At 46.5% G+C, this 23,329-nt stretch overlaps 1 protein-coding gene across 1 annotated transcript; it reads right to left on the bottom strand.

Annotated features, from left to right (window-relative positions):
- Positions 1-1,639: 1,639 nt before the first annotated feature.
- Positions 1,640-14,299, bottom strand: LOC132394492 (zinc finger and BTB domain-containing protein 43-like). The gene is made up of 2 exons (XM_059970716.1): positions 14,050-14,299; positions 1,640-4,105 (listed from the first exon to the last, which is right to left on the bottom strand). Exon 2 carries the CDS (start codon positions 4,076-4,078, stop codon positions 2,591-2,593), a length of 1,488 nt encoding a protein of 495 aa, XP_059826699.1. The 5' UTR covers positions 4,079-4,105; positions 14,050-14,299; the 3' UTR covers positions 1,640-2,590.
- Positions 14,300-23,329: the final 9,030 nt, after the last annotated feature.

Genomic DNA, 23,329 nt, shown 5'->3' with positions numbered 1-23,329 from the left:
TCCCAACATCTGCAGAAATGTTTGTGTACAGAGCTTTTGTGGAAGGTACAGCTTGCCATGTTGTGAATTTTGTTGACATAGTGCATTGTCAATCTTGCTGTTACCCCTCATGCCTTGCTCATTGTAGTGGAACTGAATTCAAAACCATGATGAGAATGAAGCTCATCCACTAAACAGTTTGGGAAATTGGTATCTGAGCAAGCACTGGTTGCACCTAAACCTAGATTCCTTTGTTGGCTGGCCAGTAAATTCAATTTACTCATGCCCCTGTAGAACGCTCACTAGGTGAACTAGTTAAAATTAAGTCTCAAAATGTCTGATCAAGACTGCTAATTCTCCATTCAGTGCCCCTCCCTTCCTGAGATCCCCTCCAACCACTGACACTGTTGGATCACCAAGGCTGCTAAAGATCAAATCCACAATATCAAATCATCTGTAACAGCACCGGCTGAAATTAACTGCATAAAATATGTAAGTATATAGGCCCTTCAGCACAGGATGTTGTGCCAACCTTTTAACCCACTCCAAGATCAATCTAACTCTTCTCTACCACATAGACACATGGATGAAAAGGAATGAAGGGCTATCTAAAAATATCTTAAGTATTCCTAGTGTACCTACCTTTTGCATGTTCTATGCATTTAACATTCTGTGTAAAAAAAAAAACAACTACCTGACATCTCCCTCTATTTCCTCCAATGGCCTTAAAAATACATCCTCTCATATTAGCTAGTGCCACCCTGGGAATAAAACACTGGCTATTTACTATCTCTGCCTCTTATCATTTTCTGTACCTCCATCAAGCCATGTCTCATGCTCCTTCGTTCAGCACTACCTCACTCAAGCTCTCCTTCCTAAGCCAGGCTAATTTTCTCAGCACTCTATCGTTTCCACATCCTTCCTATCATGAGGCAACCAGAAATGAACACAATACTTGGAGTATGATCTAGCCAGGGTTTTAAAGAGCCTCACAGATCTTAATTTCAATATTCCAACTGACAAAGGTCATCACCTTCTTAACAACACTATCAATTTGCTGGGCAACTTGGACCCCAAGATCCCACTGTTCCTCTACAGTGCAATTAACTTTATTCTCTGACATCAATATCAACCTTCAATCACTTCACACTTTTCTGAGTTGAACTCATTTCCACTTCTCAGCCCAGTTCTGCATCCTGTCAATGTCACGTTCTACACTCTGCACACCACCGCTGACATTGAGAAGGATTACCCTAAGGCCACCCTGCTCTTTCTCACTGGTGCAGTGTAGAACCACTGCCTTACAGCTCCAGAGATTAATCCCAACCTTGGCTGCAGATTGCATGGAGTTTGCATATTCTCCTGTGACCCTGTAGCTGATAAGCCAGGTGCTGTGGCTTTCTCTGATATCCCAAAGACACATGGATTGGTGAGTAAATTGCCCACGGCCATAGAATCTGGAAGTGAGGAGAGTAAAGGTAATAAGATTCATGTAGGATTGGTGTAAATGGCCAATGCAGATTCTGTGCCATCAGCTCTGTTTCTGTGCTGTAACAAGCAGGGGCATTTTACCTGAGATTCTGCTTCAGAATTAGCATCTGCATGATCCCAGATAACTGGTGGCCAAAGACTGCACTGCAGCAGGTGATCTTGAACCCAGTCAGCTGAAATGTCTTTTATTCACAAGAAGAATTACATCTCAACAGAGGTTCACATAAATAGCTAAAAACACAACAAAATAAAAAGTTAAAATACTATCGATGCTGGAAAACCGAACAAGAGGGAAGGAAGATACCCACAGGTACAAAGGTTCTTGGTGAGCCTGGGAAGGGTAGGCTTGTCATTGAATCTTTCCTTGTTTAGAAAGAATTTGCAAAACTTCCTGAGCGTCATGACGTTCTGAAGCACCGACAATACTTTCTAATGTAGTTAGTCAGCACGGGCCTGCAGGAAGAACGGCAGCCGATTTACAGGCAGAAAGATCCCAGAAACGTCGCGTATGATAAACAGATCCATGAGTTGACGGATTAAATAAAACAGCCACAACGCCTATCAAAGGAGCGGCTGCAGTCTTCAACATCCACACCAACCCCCCCACCCCCAACCCTAGGGACAAAATCTAGACTGTGAGACAGTGCTTGTGGCAGTGCTGCACCCCCATGGCACTGGGAGAGTTACTTTCATGCTGAGCCATGGTCGACATGGTTCCTACAACAAATCAGTGATGTCCTCCTCCTCCTCTCACCCCAGACACTTGAGAATCCGCTGAGCCTCTCAGTCTGAGTTCCATAAATATCAAAAGCGAGGGTGACTGTAAAAAATACTTCAATGCACAGCACCAGAATTTACATATACAGTATATGCATATTTTATATAGTTAAATACTAAACTTCTGCTAAAATTGTCAGTATGATCCGATCCAATGCGTTGGGTTTAAACGCTTGACTTTGCTGGTTCCACCAGCTCTCATCAGTATTCCTGCCAGCTCTTCCAGACTGGAGACGGCACTCATTGCCCACCCGCCCCCCTCCCAAGCCCCAGCCCTTCCTCTTTGGTCAGAAGGGCAGGGAACCCCCACCTCCGACCCCACCCTTGGCCCGGGAAGCCAGGGTCAGAGATCGGCTGCACCACTGAGGTCGGAGGGGAGGTCGAGGTCAGGGAGGGGGGCAGCGGCTGCGTGGTACAGCTTGGCGCAGGCGTTGCGGTGGCGGGTGAAGCTGTCTCGCCACATGAACTTCTTGCCGCAGTAGTGGCACTCATAGGGCTTGTGGCCAGTGTGGATCTTCATGTGACCCATCAGGTGGTGCTTCATCTTGAACTTCTTGCTGCAGATGGGGCAGCCGAAGGGCCGCACGTTCAGGTGCATGCTCATGTGCCGGTCACGCTGGCTCTTGTGGGCGAAGCTCTTGCCACACTGGCAGGGGTAGAGCTTGTAGACGCCACCAGGGAAGTCGGAGGCAGCAGGCGGCTGGCAGGAGCTGGGTCCCGGCTCGCCCAGCACACCGTATGCCCCATTCTCCTGGATTTCACTGCCTGGCAACACAGCCCCGTTCGGGCTCCCTCCACCGCCGGCGCCTCCGCCCACTACCGCCCGCTCAAAGTGGAAGTCGTCCGATGAGCCATAGTAGTCAACGGGCTCATCATAGCCCGGGTCCTCGGCAAATTCGTCATACTCCTCGGCCAGTGAGTTGTGCTCCGGGAAGTGGCCGGTCTCATGATGCTCAGCCCCCAACCCTGTAACCTCTTGCTTCTTCCTCCTGCCCGGTGCCGGATGGAAGGGACGTTCCTCCTCACTGCCCTCCTCTGATTTGCCGGGCTTCACCATTGCCCAGCGTTTGTGGGGTGTCAAGCCCGGAGCGGGGTAAGGGCAGTCGGCACCGTCCCCTAAACCCCCGCTGCCACATCCCTCCACCCCAAACTTGTCCCGCTCAGCCGAGTTGCTGATGACATTGTCCTGCTCCGTCTCCCGGTTTGGAGAAGCTTTGTGACCCTCTTCCTCCTCCTCCTCCTCGTCCTCTTCTACCTCCTCATCCTCGTCCTCCTGGTGGTGGTGGTGGCGATGGTGATGGTGGTGGTCTTCCTGCTTGACGTCATCCTCCTCTGGCCTCTCGAACTTGGCTGGTACGTTGGCCCCAGCCTCGGGGCCATGCCAAGGGCTGAGATAGTTGCTGCTGCTGGGCGACTGGTTCTGGCTGACCGCCTGGTGGCTGGGCGCGGGCGGCGACTGGCTCTCCTGCAGCAGCTCCGTGCACTTGTCCACCACGTGCCACATCTGCAGGAAGCTGGCCACGGTCAGGTAGCTGACGATCTCTGGAGACAGGATGGTCAGCTTGCCGGTGTAGGAGGAGGCCAGCACACTCTCGAAGGCCTTGGGGCTCATCACGCCGGGCAGGACGATCCGACTGGCGTTCTTGAGGAGCACCTGGTCGTGGAAGTAGGGCGAGGAGGCAGCCAGCACCGCCCGGTGAGCCTTGAACATCTGCCCCTGGAGGTGGATGGTGATGTCGCACAGCTTGCCCTCCATTCGCTGCTGGTTCAGCTTTCTCAGCAAGTTGTTGCCGAAGTTGGGGAACTCCACCTGAAACATCCCCGGCTCCATGGGCTTCCACCAGAGCCCGAGCTGCACCTGAGGGAGGCAGGAACAAAAACCAGTTCAACTACCCAATACTTGGCTCTGGCCCGATCTCAATCAACATTGACCTGCCCCCTCGCTGCCGCGCACCCACACCCCCCCCCCCCCCCCCCGCAGGGTTCTCACAGTCTCAGCCCTTCTTGCATATCCTAGGACCCAAGAACAGGAGGCCATTCAACCCCACTGACATCCGCGCCCTATCCACACAGGAGGCAAACAGCCCCTTCATCCCTCGCTGACCACCAACCACTAATCCCATTTCATTCTCTCCACATTAGCACCAACTTTCCTCTGTGACAAATTCTACTCAGCAACACACCAGGTGCATTTTACAGTTGCCAGTTAGCCTAATGACCCATTTGTCTTTGGGATTTAGGAGGAAAATAGAACATCCAGGAGAAACCCAGGGGGTGGGGGGGGGAATGCACAAGTTGCACACAGGCTGCACCGGAGGTCAGGATTGATTCTGGACTCTGGCACTGAGAGACAGTGGCTCCATGAGCTACACCAATGCAACACTACCTACCTTCGCTCTACCTAGTCTGGTTCCATATCCCCCAACACCCTAACCCAACAACAACCTACAAATCTTAAATGAATTGATGGCTTCTTTGCAAAGTTTGCCAACGATATGAAGATAGGTGGAGGGGCAGATAGTTTTGAAGATGTAGAGAGGCTACAGAAGAACTTAGACTGATTGTGAGAATAGGCAAAGAAATGGCAGATGGAATACAAGTGTCGGGAAGTGTATTGTCACGCACTTTGGTAGAAAAATTGAAAGGGGTGATTATTTTCTAAATGGAGAGAAAATATAGGATTCCCTAAAGGATAATTTGCAGGGTGAGTCTGTGGTGAGGAATCAAATGCAATGTTAGCATTCATTTCAAGAAGGTAATGTTGTGACCTATAAAGTATTGTGTGCAGTTTTGGGTCCCTTTCATCTTAGAAAGGATGTTCTGAAACTGGAGAGAGTTCAATGGAGGTTCACAAAAACTATTCCAGAATTAAATGGCTTGTCATATGCACAGCATTTGATAGCTCTGTGCCTGTATTAACTAGAATTCAGAAGACTGAGGGGTGATCTCATTGAAACCTATAGAATGGTGAAAGACCTTGATAGAGTGGATGTAGAGAGGATGTTTCCTTTAGTGGGAGAGTCTAAGACCAGAGGACACAGCCTCAGAATAGAGGGGTGTAATTTTAGAATGGAGATGAGGAGGAATTTCTTTGGCCAGAGAGTGCTGAATCGGTGGAATTCTTTGCCACAGACAGCTGTGGAGGACAAGCCTTTTTATATATTTGGGCAGAGGTTGATGGTCTCGATTGGTCAGGGCATGAAGGGATACAGGGAGAAGGCAGAGACTTAGGCTGAGAGGAACTCTGGATTAGCCACGATGAAATAAAATGGCAGAGCAGACTCGATGGGCCAAATGGCCTAATTCTGCTCCAATATCTTATGGTCTTAAATCTTAAATTTGCATTCTAACCCCAATTTCAGCAGCATTTTGGGACACAAGGATTCGCGCCATTTTCAGTGGCTGACAAAAGTCTCTGCGATTACAAGAGTCATTGACAGATAGTCAAGATATTTTTCCCTTTGTAGGGGCATAAAAAGCAAGAGGGTGTAGATTTAAGATGAAAAGTATTAAAAGGGATTCCTTACACAGAGAGTGGTGATATCTGGAACACACTGTATATGGGTGATGGGATCAGATACTATCACTATAGTTAGGAGACACCTAGACAAACAGTTAAACAGGCTGGCACTGGAGAATGTGGTATTAATGTGGGAAATTGGGGTTCACGTAGCTGTCCGAGAAGGTCAGCTGGGATACAGTGGGTCAAATGGCCTGTTTCTGTGCTGTATGAGGTGCTTCCTGGTATGAATTGTTGGGTTAAACTGTAGTATTATGTCCTCTGCTGAAGCCTTTCTCTCTACAGAGAGAAAAAAAATCATCTCCACCTACACTATCAAATTTTGTAAATTATCTTAAATATCTTAACTTTACAGGAATCTCAAGTCTGAGATTTGTACCTGCCATTATAGTGAAGTGTTTTAACCCTTGCATCCTTCTTTCGCACCTCTACTAATCCTTTCCTGAGACGTGATGCCCAGGGGTGTTGTACGCCTTACACTGAAAAGAGGCCTCTTTTTAAAAAACGGGCCTCTGTTAACATTTAGACCGATGAGAGATGTCAGCTTCCCCACAGCCTTTCAGCCTGTCAAGTCCGACACTTCAATCTTGCTCAACTTCAGCTTTATGCCATTGATCGATCAGTCTACTGAGAGACCAAATCAAACTATTCCGACCACCCTGACAACTCGATGTGGGAGGTAACCTGAACACCTGGGGAAACCCAAGGGAAGAATGCACAAAGTCCATGCAGATAGCCCCAGAGGTTGGGACGAACTCAGGATGTGTACAGACCACAACAATTAAAGAGTATGCTGCATTTCTATAGCAGCTTTCACTGTCAAAATTGATTTTCAGCCAATGAAAGACTTTTTGAAATTTATTTGCTGTTGTACGGTAACACAAATGCTAATTAGTACGTAGCAAAATTGAGTCAAGGACAAAAGACACTCTCTACTTTGACAGAGTGTCACAGGATCTTTTAACATTTACCAAACTTGTGGACTTACATGTCATCAGGATAACAGTATGTGACTAACACACACAAAATGCTGAAGGAACTCAGCAGGCGAGACAGCATCTATGGGAAAACACTGACCGTAACGCCGACTGCACTTTTTTCCATAGATACTGCCTGGCCTACTGAGTTCCTCCAGCATTTTGTGTGTGTTGCTCGGATTTCAAGCATCTGCAGATTTTCTCTTGTTCACGTTATGTGACTATCCCTGCTCCTTCAGTACTCCGGTGGGAAGGTCTGCTAAGAACGTGTGCTGACTTCTTTGGAAAGAGTTCTGGGGTAACAGTGGAGCTGAAGACTAACTGAAAACCAGTAGCTTTTTTAGCAGCAGGTTCTTCAGTTGACAACTATCTGAAGTACATGATTGAAGTCAACTCCACATGTGGGAAGTTGGGAAATTCCATGAGTCAACATGCTGTGTGGGCTGTGAGCAGCAGACATATTGAACTCCATGCAGGAAAAGATAATTTCTGTTCACAGTGATACAACTCCCTGTTCTATCCCTTCCGCTTTTCACTTTTTATTCCAGACATTTTCTGCTTTTTTTAAGAACAGAAGAAATAGGAGCAGGAGTAGGCCATCTGGCCCATCGAGCCTGTTCCACCACTTAATAAGATCATGACTGATCTGGCCATGGACTCATCTCCACCTACCTGCCTTTTCCCCATAACCTTTAGTTCCCTACTATGCAAAAATCTACCCAACAAATGTCTTTACTCAAAGGTCTTGTTGGTGATAGAAATTCACCGTCCTTTGGGGTAAGTGATGTTCAGTCCATAACACCACAAAATGTGGGAGCAGAATTACGCCATTCAGCCCATCGCTGATTTGAATTACCAACCTGGGCACCATCTGGCAAGGTGAAAATGAGGTAGGAAATCCATTGGCAAGGAGGGAATGAAGCAGGAATTCCAGTAGCAGATGGAACTGAGAGACCTCAGGTCTGGTGACAGGCAGAAATGAGATAGGAGATCAGCTGGCAGATGGAGCTGAGGCAGATAACCAGCCATTACTACAGGGTCTACTCCTGCTGAGTGGATCTTTTCTATGACTCATTTCCCAGGATGTGTTTGCCACGTCCAAGGCCAAGGATTTCACTGATGAGAAGTTGGGGGTGAGCCACGACCTTGAACAGCTGCTGGGAAAGGAATTGCCAACAAATAGAAAGTGCTGATTAAATGGGATTAATATAGACGGGTATATCACGGTGGACACGGCCTGTGTCATTACAGTATAATTTGGCAGCCCAGGCCGGGAACGGTGTGAGTGATTTAGAGAGAAACATGGAGATGATGGCTTTCCTATATGTAGCTGCTACCTTTGTCCTTTTGAACAGCAAGCTTCAGAGGTTAATACTGCCAAGCCCATAAGACAGAGGAGCACAATTAAGCCATTCAGCCCATCGAGTCTGCTGTTAATCTATCATGGCTGATCCCAGATCCCACTCAACCCCATACACCCTTCCTTCTCGCCATAACTTTTGGTGCCCTGACCCGGGCAGGAAACGATCAACTTCCGCCTTAAATATACCCACGTACTTGGCCTCCACCGCAGCCTGTGGCAGAACATTCCACAGATTTGCACTCTCTGGCTAAACAAATTCCTGTTCGCCTCTGCTCCAAAAGGTTGCCCCTCTATTTTGAGGCTGTGCCCTCTAGTTCTGAAACCCCTACCAATGGAAACATCCTCTCCACATCCACTTGATCTTGTTCTTTCAACATTTGCTGGGTTTCAATGAGATTACCCACACATTCTTCTAAATTCCAGTGAGCAAAGGCCCAAAGCTGCCAAACGATCCTTATATTAACCCCTTCATTCCTCGAATTATCCTTGTGAACCTCCTCTGGACTCTCTCCAAAGACAACACATCCTTTCTGAGATGTGGGGCCAAAACTGTTGACAATACTCCAAGTGTGGCCTAACTAGTGTCTTATACAGCCTCAGCATTATCTCCTTGCTTTTATATTCTATTTGCTTTGAAATAAATGCCAACATTGCAACTAACTTCTTTACCACAGACTCAACCTGTAAATTAACCTTCTGGGAGTCTTGCACAAGGACACCTAAGTCCCTGTGCACCTCTGATGTTTGAGCTTTCTCCGCATTTAAACAATAGTCCGCACTATTGTTCCTTTTACCAAAACATTTCCCAACACTTTATTCCATTCTGCCACTTTTTTACCCCTTCTCCCAATTAGTCTAAGTCCTGCTGCAATCTCATTGCTTCCTCAGCACTACCTACCCCTCCACCTATCTTTGTATCATCCCTCATTTACACAACTACAGAATACTGAAATGGAAAATGGTGGAAAAATGAGAGAATTCATTATGACACTCACCACGGAATAGTCATTCTTTGACCTGCTCCAATAACCAATGTATTTTGGGACTTTTCAGTGGGCTGAAATCATTGCGAGAGCTCATTTGCTGGTGATACAATGCACTGTTTAAAAAAGAGCTCGAGTGCTTTGGGGACCTCTTGCCAGGTTGCAATCAGCACAAGAGGTCACTCACTGGTGATGCAGTCTGAGGTTTAAAAAAGAACTCAGGGCCCTTCGTGAATTTTCAGCAGGCTGTGATCATCGCAAGAGTTCCTTCATTGGTGATGCAGCGCGAGCTTTAAAAAGAGCTTTTGGAACTTTTTGGTGAACTGCAATCATAACGATCCATAAGCCACTCAGTAGGAGCCAACTAAAAAGAAGCAAGGTATAAGCCGACCAGCCATTGTGAGAGTGGACAGTGTAGTCGGTCATTAGCTCAACAGGTTTAGGCAAAAGCAGGCTTGGAAAAACACAGGGAGAAGTTTCTACTAAGTTTTTTTCTGTTAGTACGGAACCAGTATACATAGAATGGGGCCAGTTAGAGGCACATTCCTTGTGTGAGACATGGGAACTTTGGGAGACCTCCCTGATAACTACATCTGTATGAAGTGCACCAAGCTGCAGCCTCTTACAGACCATGTAAAGGTACGGGAGCTGCAGCTTGATGATCTTCAGCTCATACAGAAAAATGAGGAAGTAGCAACCCCAAAATTGCTGGGTGACAGTCAGGAGAAGGAAAGGGAATAAGCAGCCAGTGCACCGTACTCCTGGTGCCATTCTCCTCAAAAATGTATATCTCTGGTGGAATGACCTACCGGGGGAAGTTGCAGCGACCTGATCTCTGGCACTGGCTCAGAAGAGAAGGTGGGGGGGGGGGGGGGAAATTACAGGAGTGATAGAGGATTACATAATTAGAGCAGATAGCAGATTATGTGGACAGAAAAGAGACACCCAGATGGTATATTGCCTCACAGGTGCCAGGGTCAACGATGTCTCAGATTAGCATGTTAAAGGGGGGAGGGTGAACAGCCAGAATTCGTGGTACATATTGCTACCAATGACATAGGTACTAGGCATCCGTTAGTCTCAAGAAACCATGGAAGTTTTGGAAGGTTTCCAGGACGCAGGCCTGGACAGGGTTGTATGGGAGACCGGCAGTTGCCCATGCAGCAAGTGTCCCCTCTCCACGCCACCGATGTTGTCCAAGGGAAGGGCAAGGGCCGATACAGCTTGGCACCGGTGTCATCGCACAGCAAGGTGTGGTTAGGTGCCTTGCTCAAGAACACAACAAGCTGCTTCAGCTGAGGCTCAAACTAGCGACCTTCAGATCATTAGACCAACATAGATAGGAAAAGGGACAAGGCCTTGAATAGAGAATATAGGGAGTTAAGAAGCAAGTAGAAAAGCAGGACTTCCTGGGTGGTAATCTCTGGATTGCTGCCTGTGCCATGTGCCAATGAGGTAAGAATAGGACAATTTGGCAGATGAATATGTGGCTAAAAAAATGTTGCACGGAGCAGGCTTTCACATTTCTGGGTTACTGGGATCTCTTTTGGGGAAGGTGTGATCTGTATATAAAGGACAGGTTACACCTGAAACCGAGGAGGACCAATATCTTCTGGGCAGGTTTCCAGAGCTTTGTGGAGGGTTTAAATTAATTTTGCAGGCCAATAGGAAGCAGGGTGATAGGGCTGAAGATGAAGTAATTGGTATACAAGTAGATGCAGTGTGAGGAAAAATTGCAGTCAGTGGGAGGAGCTAAAATGTGACAGGGGGCCAAAATCAAAAAGGGTGATGAATACAGCATTGACAGTACATGGAATAAGGTAGATGATCTTATAGTGCAGTTAGACTGGCAAGGTACATTGTTGTGAAAATTGCCAAGTTTGTGGCTAAAGAAAGATCATTGTTGGGAGCTCAACGTCTATGCACAAATACTGTATCGAAAAGATAGGCAGGTACACAGTGGAGTGGGGTGGCTCTTTGGTAAGAAATACTCAGGAAGAGGTGACAAGAGATCAAAAGATGAAGGAGCTATAGAGGAGTATTGTGAACAGTTTTGAGCTGGCAAAGAGAAGGTCGAAAGGAGGTTCGCGAAAACGATCGAAGGATGAAAAGGTTAATTTATGAGGAGCATTTAATGTCAGTGGGCCTGTGCTCGCTGAAGTTTAGAAGAACGGGGGGGGGGGGGGGTTTCATTGATACCTATTGATTATTTAAAGGCCTAGATGTGAAGAGGATGTGAAGAGGATGTTTCCTACAGTGGGGAATCTAAGACCAAGAGGGCACAATCTCAGATAGAGGGACATCTATTTAGAACAGAGATGAGAAAGTATTTCTTTAGCTGGAGGGTGATGAATCTGTGGAATTCATTGCCACGGATGGCTATACAGGCCAAATCATTTAGTATATTTAAGGCGGAGATTAATATAGGTTCTTGATGAAACAGGATGTCAAAGGTTACGGGTAGAACGCAGGCTAATGGGGTTCAGAGGGTCCAGCCATGATGGAATGGTGGAGCAAACACAATTGTCCAAATGACCTAATACCATTCCTATGTCTTATATATTGTAGTATTAATATTGGCTGGTACAGTTGAGTTTCTGTTGGTGGTGACCCACAGGATACAGACGGTAAGGTCAAGGAAAAGGCAACATAATTGTTGGACGTTAAGGGTAGGTGATTAGACAACATTTGCCTGCTTGCTGCCAGTTTTCAGCTTGCAACTGGATTTTGTCTGGATCGTGTTACCATTTTACGAGGTTAACTGGATTTGAACAAGGCAGTTAACAACAAATATCCCCACTTTTGATAATGATACAACAATTATTGATGAAAAATATGAGATAAATTGGCCCAGGGCAGTGCTGTCCAGAACATTTATCCAGTTAGACCCATTCATAAGTACTCTTTCCCCAAAATCCTAGAAAATATGGCTCTTTGCCATGGTATGCATCCATTGCCTTGTTGAAATCTCCGAGTTGGAAAGGGACAGAAGAAAGTGTGAACCACTGAAGGTCAAGCATTCATAAAGAGGCTTTCACAAGGATAAGGCATTTTGAAACGCTTCATAAACAATCCAAGCAAAGCTTTTTTTTTTCATTCTTGTAAAGGATACCAAATCAGCACACCACAGCTTCCTACACAGTAAGTGGTACTGTGCAGATAATCTGGTGCAGAAAAGATTGACATAAATGTGAACAGAACTGGAGGGCCCGAGTTATAAAGAGAGATAGGATAGGCTACCACTTTCACCCACCCACCCCACCACTCCCTTGGAACAAATACAACTGAGGGGTGACATTACAGAGGTTCTTAAAATCACAAGGGCCATGGGTCATTGGCTTTTTTTTCAAGGTGGGGGGGACATAGGTTTGAGGTGAGAGAAGGGTGATTTCAAGGGGAAGTTTTTCACACAAGCAATGGTGGGCAAAAGCTCTGCTAGAGGAAGTAGTAGGGGCAGGAACAATTACAAAGTGTAACAGTCATTTTGACAGGTACGTGGATAGAAGAGGTTTAGAGGGATATGGGCCAAACAAAGGCAATAGGGACTGGCTCAAGAAGGCGCCCTGGTTAGCATGGACAAGTTGAGCTGAAAGGCCTGTTTCCATGAGGTGGAACTCTCTGACTTCTGCCCCTCAATGCGATGATGCCTCCCAAAAAATCATGGCTCACTGAAACAGGCCCACTACTTCAATTGTGCTCATCTATATTAATTTCACTTGTCAGCACCACATCTGTATCATTCTATGCACTGCGTACTCATGTGTCTGCCTGAGCCCCTTAACCATAATAACTTTATCCAACTCCACCACCTATTCTGCCTGCACGTCCCAGATATCAACCAGTCTCCTTGCAAAACAAAACATACATCCTCAGATCTCTTTTAAACCCCTTAACTCATCTTAAACCCAAGATCTCTTGTTAGTGATACCTCATCGTGAGGAAAAGATCTTGCAAGGTGTTTAAATATTAGCTTTATTTGTCACATGTACATTGAAATGTCAAAACATACAGTGAAATGTGTCATTTGTGTGAAAGACTGACACATCCAAGGATAAGCTGCAGACAGCCCAGATGTGTCACAATGCTTCCAATGCCAACGTAACATGCCCACAACTTACTAACCTTAAGGTGTATGTCCTTGAAGGAAACTGGAACACCCAGAGTAAACGTACGCGTTTGCAGGGAGAACATGCAACAGCAGGAATTGAACTATGATCACCGGTGCCGTAAAGCATTTCACTAACTACCACAAAATAGGTTAGTTTATCCAGCAGTTTGCAATAACAAGCCCAGCCAATCTAAACTCCACCTATATCTGAAGTCATCTAATTCAGTCAACATCCTGGTGAATCTCTTCAACCTTTCTAGAACTTTATAAATTACAGCGCTATGTCTCGAACGTTTACATTCTGTGCTCTGAACAACAGAGGCAAAGATGCCTAATGCCTTCTTCACCGCCCTATCGACTTGTGTTTCTGCTTTCAAAGAAATATGGACTTGGACCCCGGGTATTTCTGTCCATCAACATCGGTCAATGCTTTCGATTTCACATAGACGCTCTAGCCCACTTGACTTCCCATATTGTACTTGTCACGATTAAATTCCTTTCGCCAACGCGCTGCCCAACTTTTATAACCATTCCCTCACCACCAGCATTCCCAGAGCGGCGCTCCCTCAGTACCGCCCCCCCTCTCCCATCACCACTGCACGGTGCTTCCTCAGCGCCGTCCCCATCTCCCACAGCGCGGCGCTCCCTCGGCAGTGTGCGGGCAAGCAGCCTCTCCAACACTGGGCAGGTCCCCAGCAGTTCCCGCTATGTCCTGTCAGTCGAGGCCCGGGCTGCAGGATGCCCGTTTGCTCAGTTGCCCTACAGCCCGGGGCTGGGCTTACACTTTGCAACAAGTACCGCCGCATTGTTACAGACCCGCCGGCCGGTCTGCTCGTTCTGGGACTACGCACCTACTCCAGGCCCAGGCTGTCAGTAGAGAGGCCGAGGCCTGCTTCCCGCGGCGCTCGGAGAGGGTCAACAGGAGAGGGGCGGCGGATATTTCCAGAGTGGTCGCACTGCGGCAGACAACGGATCCGGCGATGCTATCCCGGCTCTAAGGGCGGCTCAGGCCTTGCGGCACTATCACCACCACCTTCATCCAGACGAATGGCAGCCCGATGTTCGGCTCCTGTCGGCGGCCTCCGGCCCGGAACTCAAGCTTGCTCGGCAAATCCCGACCCGGCACTCGGCTCCCGTCGGCAGTCTCCGGCTCGGAGCTTTGCTCGACAAATCTCGGCCCGATACTCGGCTCCCGTCGGCAGTCTCCGGCTCGGAGCTTTGCTCGACAAATCTCGGCTCGATACTCGGCTCCCGTCGGCAGTCTCCGGCTCGGAGCTCTGCTCGGCAAATCCCGACCTGGCACTCGGCTCCTGTCGGCGGCCTCCGGCCCGGAACTCAAGCTTGCTCGGCAAATCCCGACCCGGCACTCGACTCCCGTCGGCAGTCTCCGGCTCGGAGCTTTGCTCGACAAATCTCGGCCCGATACTCGGCTCCCGTCGGCAGTCTCCGGCTTAGTGTCGGGACTCGATATTGCAATTCCTGCACCCACCCTGGTTCGAGGGTCGAGTAACTGCAATGAGACCCGTCCGGTTGCAATACTACTGGAACACGATCAGTTTAGGGAAAGTTTCCATTCGTCAGCGCATTAAATGAGCACACTAATCAAGTAATCTGAGGCAGGAGTTGGAGAGCACGTCGTCTTCACACACCAGCTGGGACACACAATGACCCCGCATGGTACCAGCTTGCAGTCGAAGTTGCAATTTCTCTTTGAAGTTAAGAGGATATCTTGATTGGTCTTTTCCGTGGGGAGGGAGGGGAGACCAGTGACTTTGGAGAATAAATTGGCTTGAACGAACCTCAGGTTGCCGGAGAATAAATTGGCTTGAACGAACCTCAGGTTGCCGGAGAACAATTGAGGGTAGAAATGTGGTGTTCTCCCCTCTATAAAGTCGTTGAGATAGCAAGCCATGTAAAACTCAAACCCATTAATTTTGTTAGCTAGTAAGCCTGGACAGGAGTTTGGCAAAATTAGATTTTTTAAAAACAATTTCAAAGGTAAATTTTTATTCTTGTTCTTATTTCTTGAATTCCACAATACTGGTGGGGGGGGGGGGGAATGAGGCAACAAAAAGCTACTGGAGGAAATCAGCATCTATGGAAGGAAATGTTTTGGATCGAGAACCTTCATCTGGACGAGGACATAGGACTGACATACAACACTAGAAGTTTTATATTGTTCCCAATCTAGAAGTAGAAACCAAATGTGCATAAATTAGCACACGGTGTTCATTTACGATTGAAGTTATATTTGTGAATTCCTATTTGCCGGGCCCAGTTCATGTATTACATAGTTGCTACTTAACTCTGCACAGCAACGGAATATTTTGTCAGTGTGAGGTGAAGTCGGCTCTGTTCATATTTCCTGCCACATCCTGCCGAGCCTCAAGGACGTTATTCAACCAGTCTGAGTATCTGAATATCTTCCTGATCCAATCTTCAACTGAACTGGCAGCTCTTCAGGAGATTAAATTCTTTCCTGGACTCTCGGCTAAGTTTAAATGTTTTACCTTAGTCTCTCTGCAACCCTTTGTTGCAATCAGGGCCACTTCGAGCCTGCTGATTTGAGAAGTGCATCGCGTGCAGATAGTCCATTTACCTTGTGATGTCATGTGTTCTGCTCCTGTGATATCATAAAGGGTTAAAATAGATTGGTAGCAACGTTTCCCAGCCGGCCTGTAGCTGGGTGATAACGCTGCACGGCATGACACATAGAAAATAGTTCAGCACAATACACCTTTTAACCTAATCAAGATCAAGATCAATTTCCTTTCATGCAGCCATTTTTCTTTCTTCCATTTGCCTAAGAGTCTCCTAAATGTCCCTATTTCTACCACGCACCACCCCAGGCAGTGTGCTCTACGTGTACTCTGACATCCCCCCCTCCCCCACTTAACTCCAATTACCTTAAAGTTACGCCCTCTTGTATCAGCCATTTCCACTCTGGGAAAAAGGTGCTGGCTGCTAATTGATATATCTTATAATTTTATAGACCTCTGTCAAGTCACCTCTCATCCTCCTTCAAAGAGAAAAGCTTCACCCCACTAAACCTGCTAGTGACTCTTTCCAGTCAACTTTGGCTTGCTCCTCTCTCAGGCCTCCGTAATTCCTTTCATTCCAATGTGCCTTAAGGTTGTTATAGTCGGGGGTGGTAATGGGGTAAAGCTCGCACTACCTATTAAATGCTCCCAATGGCGTGCGCCTCAAATATCCTCTGACAACCAAGTCCAGCTCCTGGCCTTCACGTGTGGCTTAGATACTAAGCCCAGCAGAATTGTTTCTATGGACAGGAGAAAGGGCAAAGGCAGGTCACTGGCACCTTAAAGCCAGTTGCTTTGGGTAAATGGAGCTCATCATTTGTGGTTGGCAACTCATCTAAGAGAATGAAACCTGGTCTCAAATCTCCACTGCCTTGCGGCTATACCCAGTCATGGGGAAGGCTTCAGGAGTAAACCCCGAGGGAAGAATCCGGAGCTGGACTCCCTAAGGTTGTATTCAACATTGTATTCAATGTTGACTGGCAACTACTGCGATGCCTCTGGTACCAAACTGTTTTGGTCTCTGCCGTTCCTTTGGGTTCATCAGATGCGTGGAGAGGGGGAGCCTATTACATGGGCAACAGCTTGCTCTCCATATTGTACTACCCTGGCTTGTGTATCTAGACAGCTATCGGTGGTTAACTCTGACCGACGGAGGCCCTCACCTCTCCAGTGAACCACTGCAGGGTGACTAAGGGGCCTTAAGTATGAAAATCAGTAATTTAGAGCTCAGACCATAAGACATAGGAGCAGAATTAGGCCATTCAGCCCATTGAGTCTGATCAGCCATTTCATCATGGCTGATCCCAGATCCCATTCAACCCCATACACCTGCCTTCTCACCATATCCCTTGATACCCCAATCAATCAGTAATCTATCAAGTTCCGCTTTGAATATACCCACAGACTTGGCCTCCACTGCAGTCTGTGGCAGAGCATTCCACAGATTCACCACTCTTTGGCATAAAAAAAATCCTGACTTCTGTTGTAAAAGGTTACCCATCAATTTTGAGGCTGTGCCCTCCAGTTCCGGATATCCCCACCATAGGAAGCATATCCACTATATCTGGTCCTTTCAACATTCAGTAAGTTTAAATGAGATCTCCACACATTCTTCTAAATTCCAGTGAGTACAGGCCAAAGCTGCCAAACGCTCTGCATATGTTAACCCCTTTGTTCCTGGAATCATCCTCGTGAACCTCCTCTGGAGTCTCCAATGACAACACATCCTTTCTGAGATAAGGGACCCAAAACTGTTGACAATGCTCCAAGTGCAGCCTGACTAGTGTCTTATAAAGCTTCAGCATTATCTCCTTGTTTTTATATTCTATTCCCCTTGAAATAAATGTCAACATTGCATTTGTCTTCTTTACCACAGACTCAGCTGGTGAATTAACCTTCTGGGAGTCTTGCACAAGGACTCCTAAGTCCCTATGCAACTCTGATGTTTGAATTTTCTCCCCATTTCGATAATAGTCTCCACTATTGTTCCTTTTACCAAAATACATTTCCCAACACTGTATTCCATCTGCCACTTTTTTGCCCATTCTTCCAATTTGTCTGTCCTGCTGCAATCACATTGCTTCCTCAGCACTATCTACCTCTCCAACTATCTTCAAATCATCCACAAAGCCACCTATTCCACTATCTAAATTACTGATAAACAATGTGAAAAGTAGCAGTCCCAGTGCTGAACCCTAAGGAACACAACTAGTTACTGGGAGCCAACCAGAAAAGGCCCCTTTTATTCCCACTCGCTGCCTCCTGCCTGTCAGCCATTCCTCTGTCCATGCCAGTATCTTTCTGGTAACGCCACAGGATTTTATCTTGTTAAGCAGCCTCGTGTGGAGCATGCTGCCAGGAGAAACAAGCAAAGTTGCTGAATTTGGAGGGGTTGCCAGGTACGCAGATACAGACAGCAGTGAGAGGATTTTCAAATAGGAGAAGGAATTCGAGGCAGCTTGCAAGGAGTAGAAGCAGCACAGGATAGGCAACTGCCTACGCAGGGATTCAGAGAGTAAATTTGGTGATGAAATCCAGCCTGGGGATTGACTGAGCATCAAACCATGAACTAAGAGGAAGTTATTTCACGGAAGTTGCTACAATTCTTTTTGGGAGTTTGAGAGTCAGGAAATCACATAATTAACAGGGGCCTTTCCACGCTCAAAAACAGCAGCAAGGAGCATGTCAGGAATTAAGAATAAAATGCACCCAACTGGAACTGTGGGCTGTGAGTGTTTCTCCAAAACTAATTGAACAGTTCAAGTGAGTCAAACTTATTTTTAAAGGCAGGAAGCCCAAGGCCACAGATTGACTCCAAATGGGAAGCATAATTAACTAGACTGTTACATTGAAGGATGTGAGCCCCATTAATGGGGCATAAAGCCATTTCAAAGCTCAAACAACAATATGAGCATTTACCTTTGCCAGACTTTATTCTAATTTAATTCAATCCCCAGGCATCACAATACACTATGCAAAATACACGTTAACTAGTTCCAGACTTGTTTGCAAGAACAGTGGAGACCAGGAGAGACTGCAGATACTGGAATTTGGAGCAACAAGCAATGTGCTGGAGGAACTGTAGGTCAAGCAGGCATCTGGGGGGTGGGGCAAGGAATTATCAACATTTCAGGATGAAACCCTTATTCAGAACCTCCTTTTCTTTAAAAAAAATTGTGGGACGTAAGCGGTTGAGGTACTGTCATGTTAGAGGCTGCGGAGGAGAGATCGCCTGATGTAATGAACCTGAAACATCAGTAATTCCTTCCTTTTCGTAGATGCTGTTGGACACACTGAGTTGCTCCAGTAGATTGTTTGTCGCTCCAGAGGCAATAATTTTCCATTGTCGATGCGAAGTTTGATAGGAGGTCTATTGGGTGAGGTCCATCCACCATGGATGTTGGGTCCCAGCAATCTACTGCCTGGCCTGCTGAGTTCATCCAGCATTTTGTGTGTGTTGCTCAGATTTCCAGCATCTGTGTTTGTACCTGACACCAGGACAGCCCAATGTGGAAAGTAAGCTGTTGCCCTTGCAGCAGGCTCCCCTTCTTCATGCAGTTAACGAACCCAAAGGACCAGCAGAGACTAATACAGTTTGGCACCACAAGAGTTGCCAGTCAACTCTAGTTCCAGATTTTTTCTTGGGGTTTACTCCTGAAGCCTTCCCCATGAGTGGGTATATCTGCAAGGAAGTGGAGGTTTGAGTTCAGAGTTATCTTTCTCCAAGATGAGCTGCCAACCACAGCCGATGAAACCCATCCGGCCTAAGTGACTGGTTTTAAGGTGCCAGTAACTCATACTTGCCCCTTCTCCTATCAGTAGATGCAGTTCTGCCAGGCTTAGTAGCTACGTCACATGTGAAGGCCAGGAGCAAGTCTTGGTTGTCAGAGGCTATTTGATGCACACACTATTTGGGAGTATTTAATAGGTAGTGGGATCTTATCCCCAGTAGTATTCCTGGCTTTAACAATGTTAAACAACCACAAAGTTTGACACAGGGATTGTTATTATGTAGAGTGGCAACATTCAGTGGAATTAGCTAACATCTTTCAATATTCAGTAGAATGGCATCATGCGGAGCTCAGGAGGATTTATACTCACACCTCTTCGTCATAAGGTCGGTTTCCAAATAGAGTTTCTCCTACACCTTGCCCACCCCATGGAATTTTGGAGCCACACTTTAACAGAGGCCAATTTAATTCATCTCACCAGAGGGTACCTGCTTCTGTGAATCAGCTGCTTCTAAATTTCAGAACAAAAAGCCAGATTACCAAGGTCAGAAAAAGAACACCATAAAGTCAGAGTGTCATACAGCGCAGAATCAGGCCCTTCAGCCCATCACATCTATGCTGACCATTGTACTTATTTATACTGATCCTATTTACACATCCATGTCTTGATGACTAACATATTTGTCTGGATCCTTCTTAAATGTTGAGGGACTCTCTGCCTCCACCAGCCCCTCGGTGCATTCCACATTCCAACCACGCTCTGGGTGGTAGTAGTTCCCTCTAAACCACCCACTTCTCACGCTAAATCCATGGCCTCTCGTTTTAGACAACCCCACCAAGGTCGAGATTCTTACTCTACCCCATCAATCCCCTTCATAATTTTGTATCCCACTATCAGGTCACCTCTCAACCTTCTTCATCCCTGGAAAAGCAAACCCAGTTTTCCCTTCAGGATCAACCGAAACACTGGCCAATTCTCATGTACGATGTATTTAGGCTAATTGTTTTCCTGAGGCTGGACTTATAATGAGGCCATTAGAACTTGTTGGTTTCACAAGTAGCAGTGGAGAGACAGGACTGTAAATTGTATGGTGGTAGAACTCAGCAGGTCAAACAGCATCTGTGTAAGAAAAGGAATTATTGAGGTTAAAACCCTGCTCTAGAAAAGATGCCATTAAGCTGGGAAGAGTGCAGAAGAGATTGACAAGGATATTGCCAGGGCATGAGAAACTGAGATACGGAGAGGGGTTGAGTGAGATGAAACCTTTATTCTTTGGAGCATAGGCAGATGGAGGTGATCTTTTAACAGAGTAAAAAATTATGAAGAGCATTGATTGGGTCAATGCACTCAGCCTTTTTCCAAAGGTTGGGGAATGAAAAACAAGAGTGCATAGGTTTAATGTGAGAGAGGAGAGATTCAACAGGAACTGGAGAGGCAACTTTTTCATCCAGAGTGTTGCGTGTGTGGAAAAAGCTGCCAGAGGAAGCGGCTAAGACTGGTGCATTAGTACCATTTAAGAGACACTTGGACAGGTAGGATAGGGAAGGTTTAAAGAGATATGGTCCAAACATGGGTTAAAGAGATGAGCACAGATGGGTATCTTCATTGCCATGGACAGGTTGGGCTGAAGGGCTTGAATCCATACAACTCTCTGACTCTATCTTCTGCCTGCAGTGAGAGGGCAAACATGGAAACCCGTTATGCTTGAGGTGGAGACTGTACCTCAGAACCCCAATATGATGTGTAACATGTGACAAGACTTGTGTTTATAAAACACCTCTCACAATCTCAGGACACCCCAGAATTCTAGCATCACCCGTCCGTGTATCTGTGGACAGCCACATCTTGCAAACAGGAAGATCATAATGATAGGGCTATTTGCTTTTAGTGCTGCTGGCTTGAGAGGAGAACTATTGGACAGGAAACCTGCTCATATCCTGCTGTGGGATCTTTCACAGCCATCTCAACTCACTGCCTGACCCTCAGAGTGTCTTTAACCACAGATACAGGGTGGTGAGGCCCAGATAACACTCCAGTAATAAGGCAGAAAGTGCCAAGAACACCCAGTGCCTGTGGAGAGAGACAGACAGGCACACACTCAACTTTTTTGGAACCAAACTTGGGCCATTGAAGACAGAAACAGGTGAATTTATTATGGGGAACAAGGAAATGACAGATGAGTTGAACAGGTACTTTGGATCTGTCTTCACTAGGGAAGACACAAACGATCTCCCAGATGTAATAGTGGCCAAAGGACCTAGGGTAAAGGATGAACTGAAGGAAATTTATATTAGGCAAGAAATGGTGTTGGATAGACTGTTGAGTCTGAAGGCTGATAAGTCCCCGGGACCTGATGGTCTGCATCCCAGGGTACTTACAGAGGTGGCTCTAGAAATCGTGGACGCATTGGTAATCATTTTCCAATGTTCTATAGATTCAGGAAGTTCCTGCTGATTGGAGGGTGGCTAATGTTGTCCCACTTTTCAAGAAAGGAGGGAGAGAGAAAACAGGGAATTATAGACTGGTCAGCCTGACGTCAGTGGTGGGAAAGATGCTGGAGTCAATTATAAAAGAGGAAATTATGACACATTTGGATAGCAGTAGAAGGATCAGTCCGAGTCAGCATGGATTTATGAAGGGAAAGTCATGCTTGACTGATCTTCTGGAGTTTTTTGAGGATGTAACTATGAAAATGGACAAGGGAGAGCCAGTGGATGTAGTGTACCTGGACTTCCAGAAAGCTTTTGATAAAGTCCCACATAGGAGAATAGTGATCAAAATTAGGGCACATGGTATTGAGGGCAAGAGTACTGACATGGATTGAAAATTGGTTGGCTGACAGGAAACAAAGAGTAGTGATTAACGGGTCCCTTTCAGAATGGCAGGCTGTGACCAGTGGGGTACCACAAGGTTCGTTGCTGGGACCGCAGCTGTTTACAATATACATTAATGATTTAGATGAAGGGATTAAAAGTAACATTAGCAAATTTGCTGATGACACAAAGCTGGGTGGCAGTGTGAAATGTCAGGAGGATGTTATGAGAATGCAGGGTGACTTGGACAGGTTGGGTGAGTGGGCAAATGTATGGCAGATGCAGTTTAATGTGGATAAATGTGAGGTTATCCACTTTGGTGGCAAGAACAGGAAGGCAGATTACTATCTAAATGGAGTCAAATTAGGAAAAGGGGAAGTACAACGAGATCTAGGTGTTCTTGTACATCAGTCAATGAAAGCAAGCATGCAGGTACAGCAGGCAGTGAAGAAAGCTAATGGCATGCTGGCTTTTATAACAAGAGGAATTGAGTATAGGAGTAAAGAGATCCTTCTGCAGTTGTACAGGGCCCTGGTGAGATCCCACCTGGGGTATTGTGTGCAGTTTAGGTCTCCGAATTTGAGGAAGGACATTTTTGCTATTGAGGGAGTGCAGCATAGGTTCACAAAGTTAATTCCCGGAATGGCGGGACTGTCATATGTTGAAAGATTGGAGCGACTGGCCTTGTATACACTGGAATTTAGAAGGATGACAAGGGATCTGATTGAAACATACAAGATTATTAAGGGATTGGACTCGCTGGAGGCAGGAAGCATGTTCCCGCTGATGGGTGAGTCCAGAACTAGAGGCCACAGTTTAAGAATAAGGGGTAGGCCATTTAGAACAGAGATGCGGAAAAACTTTTTCATCCAGAGAGTGGTGAATATGTGGAATGCCCTGCCCCAGAAGGCAGTGGAGGCCAAGTCTCTGGATGCATTCAAGAGAGAGTTAGATAGCTCTTATAAATAGTGGGGTCAAGGGATACGGGGAGAGGGCAGGAACAGGGTACCGATTGTGTATGATCAGCCATGATCACAGTGAATGGC

The sequence above is a fragment of the Hypanus sabinus genome, chromosome 5 (assembly GCF_030144855.1).
Source record: "Hypanus sabinus isolate sHypSab1 chromosome 5, sHypSab1.hap1, whole genome shotgun sequence".
Classification (NCBI taxonomy): domain Eukaryota; kingdom Metazoa; phylum Chordata; class Chondrichthyes; order Myliobatiformes; family Dasyatidae; genus Hypanus; species Hypanus sabinus.
Note: the sequence above shows the minus strand (reverse complement) of the source record. Positions and strands in the feature narration are given on the sequence as shown.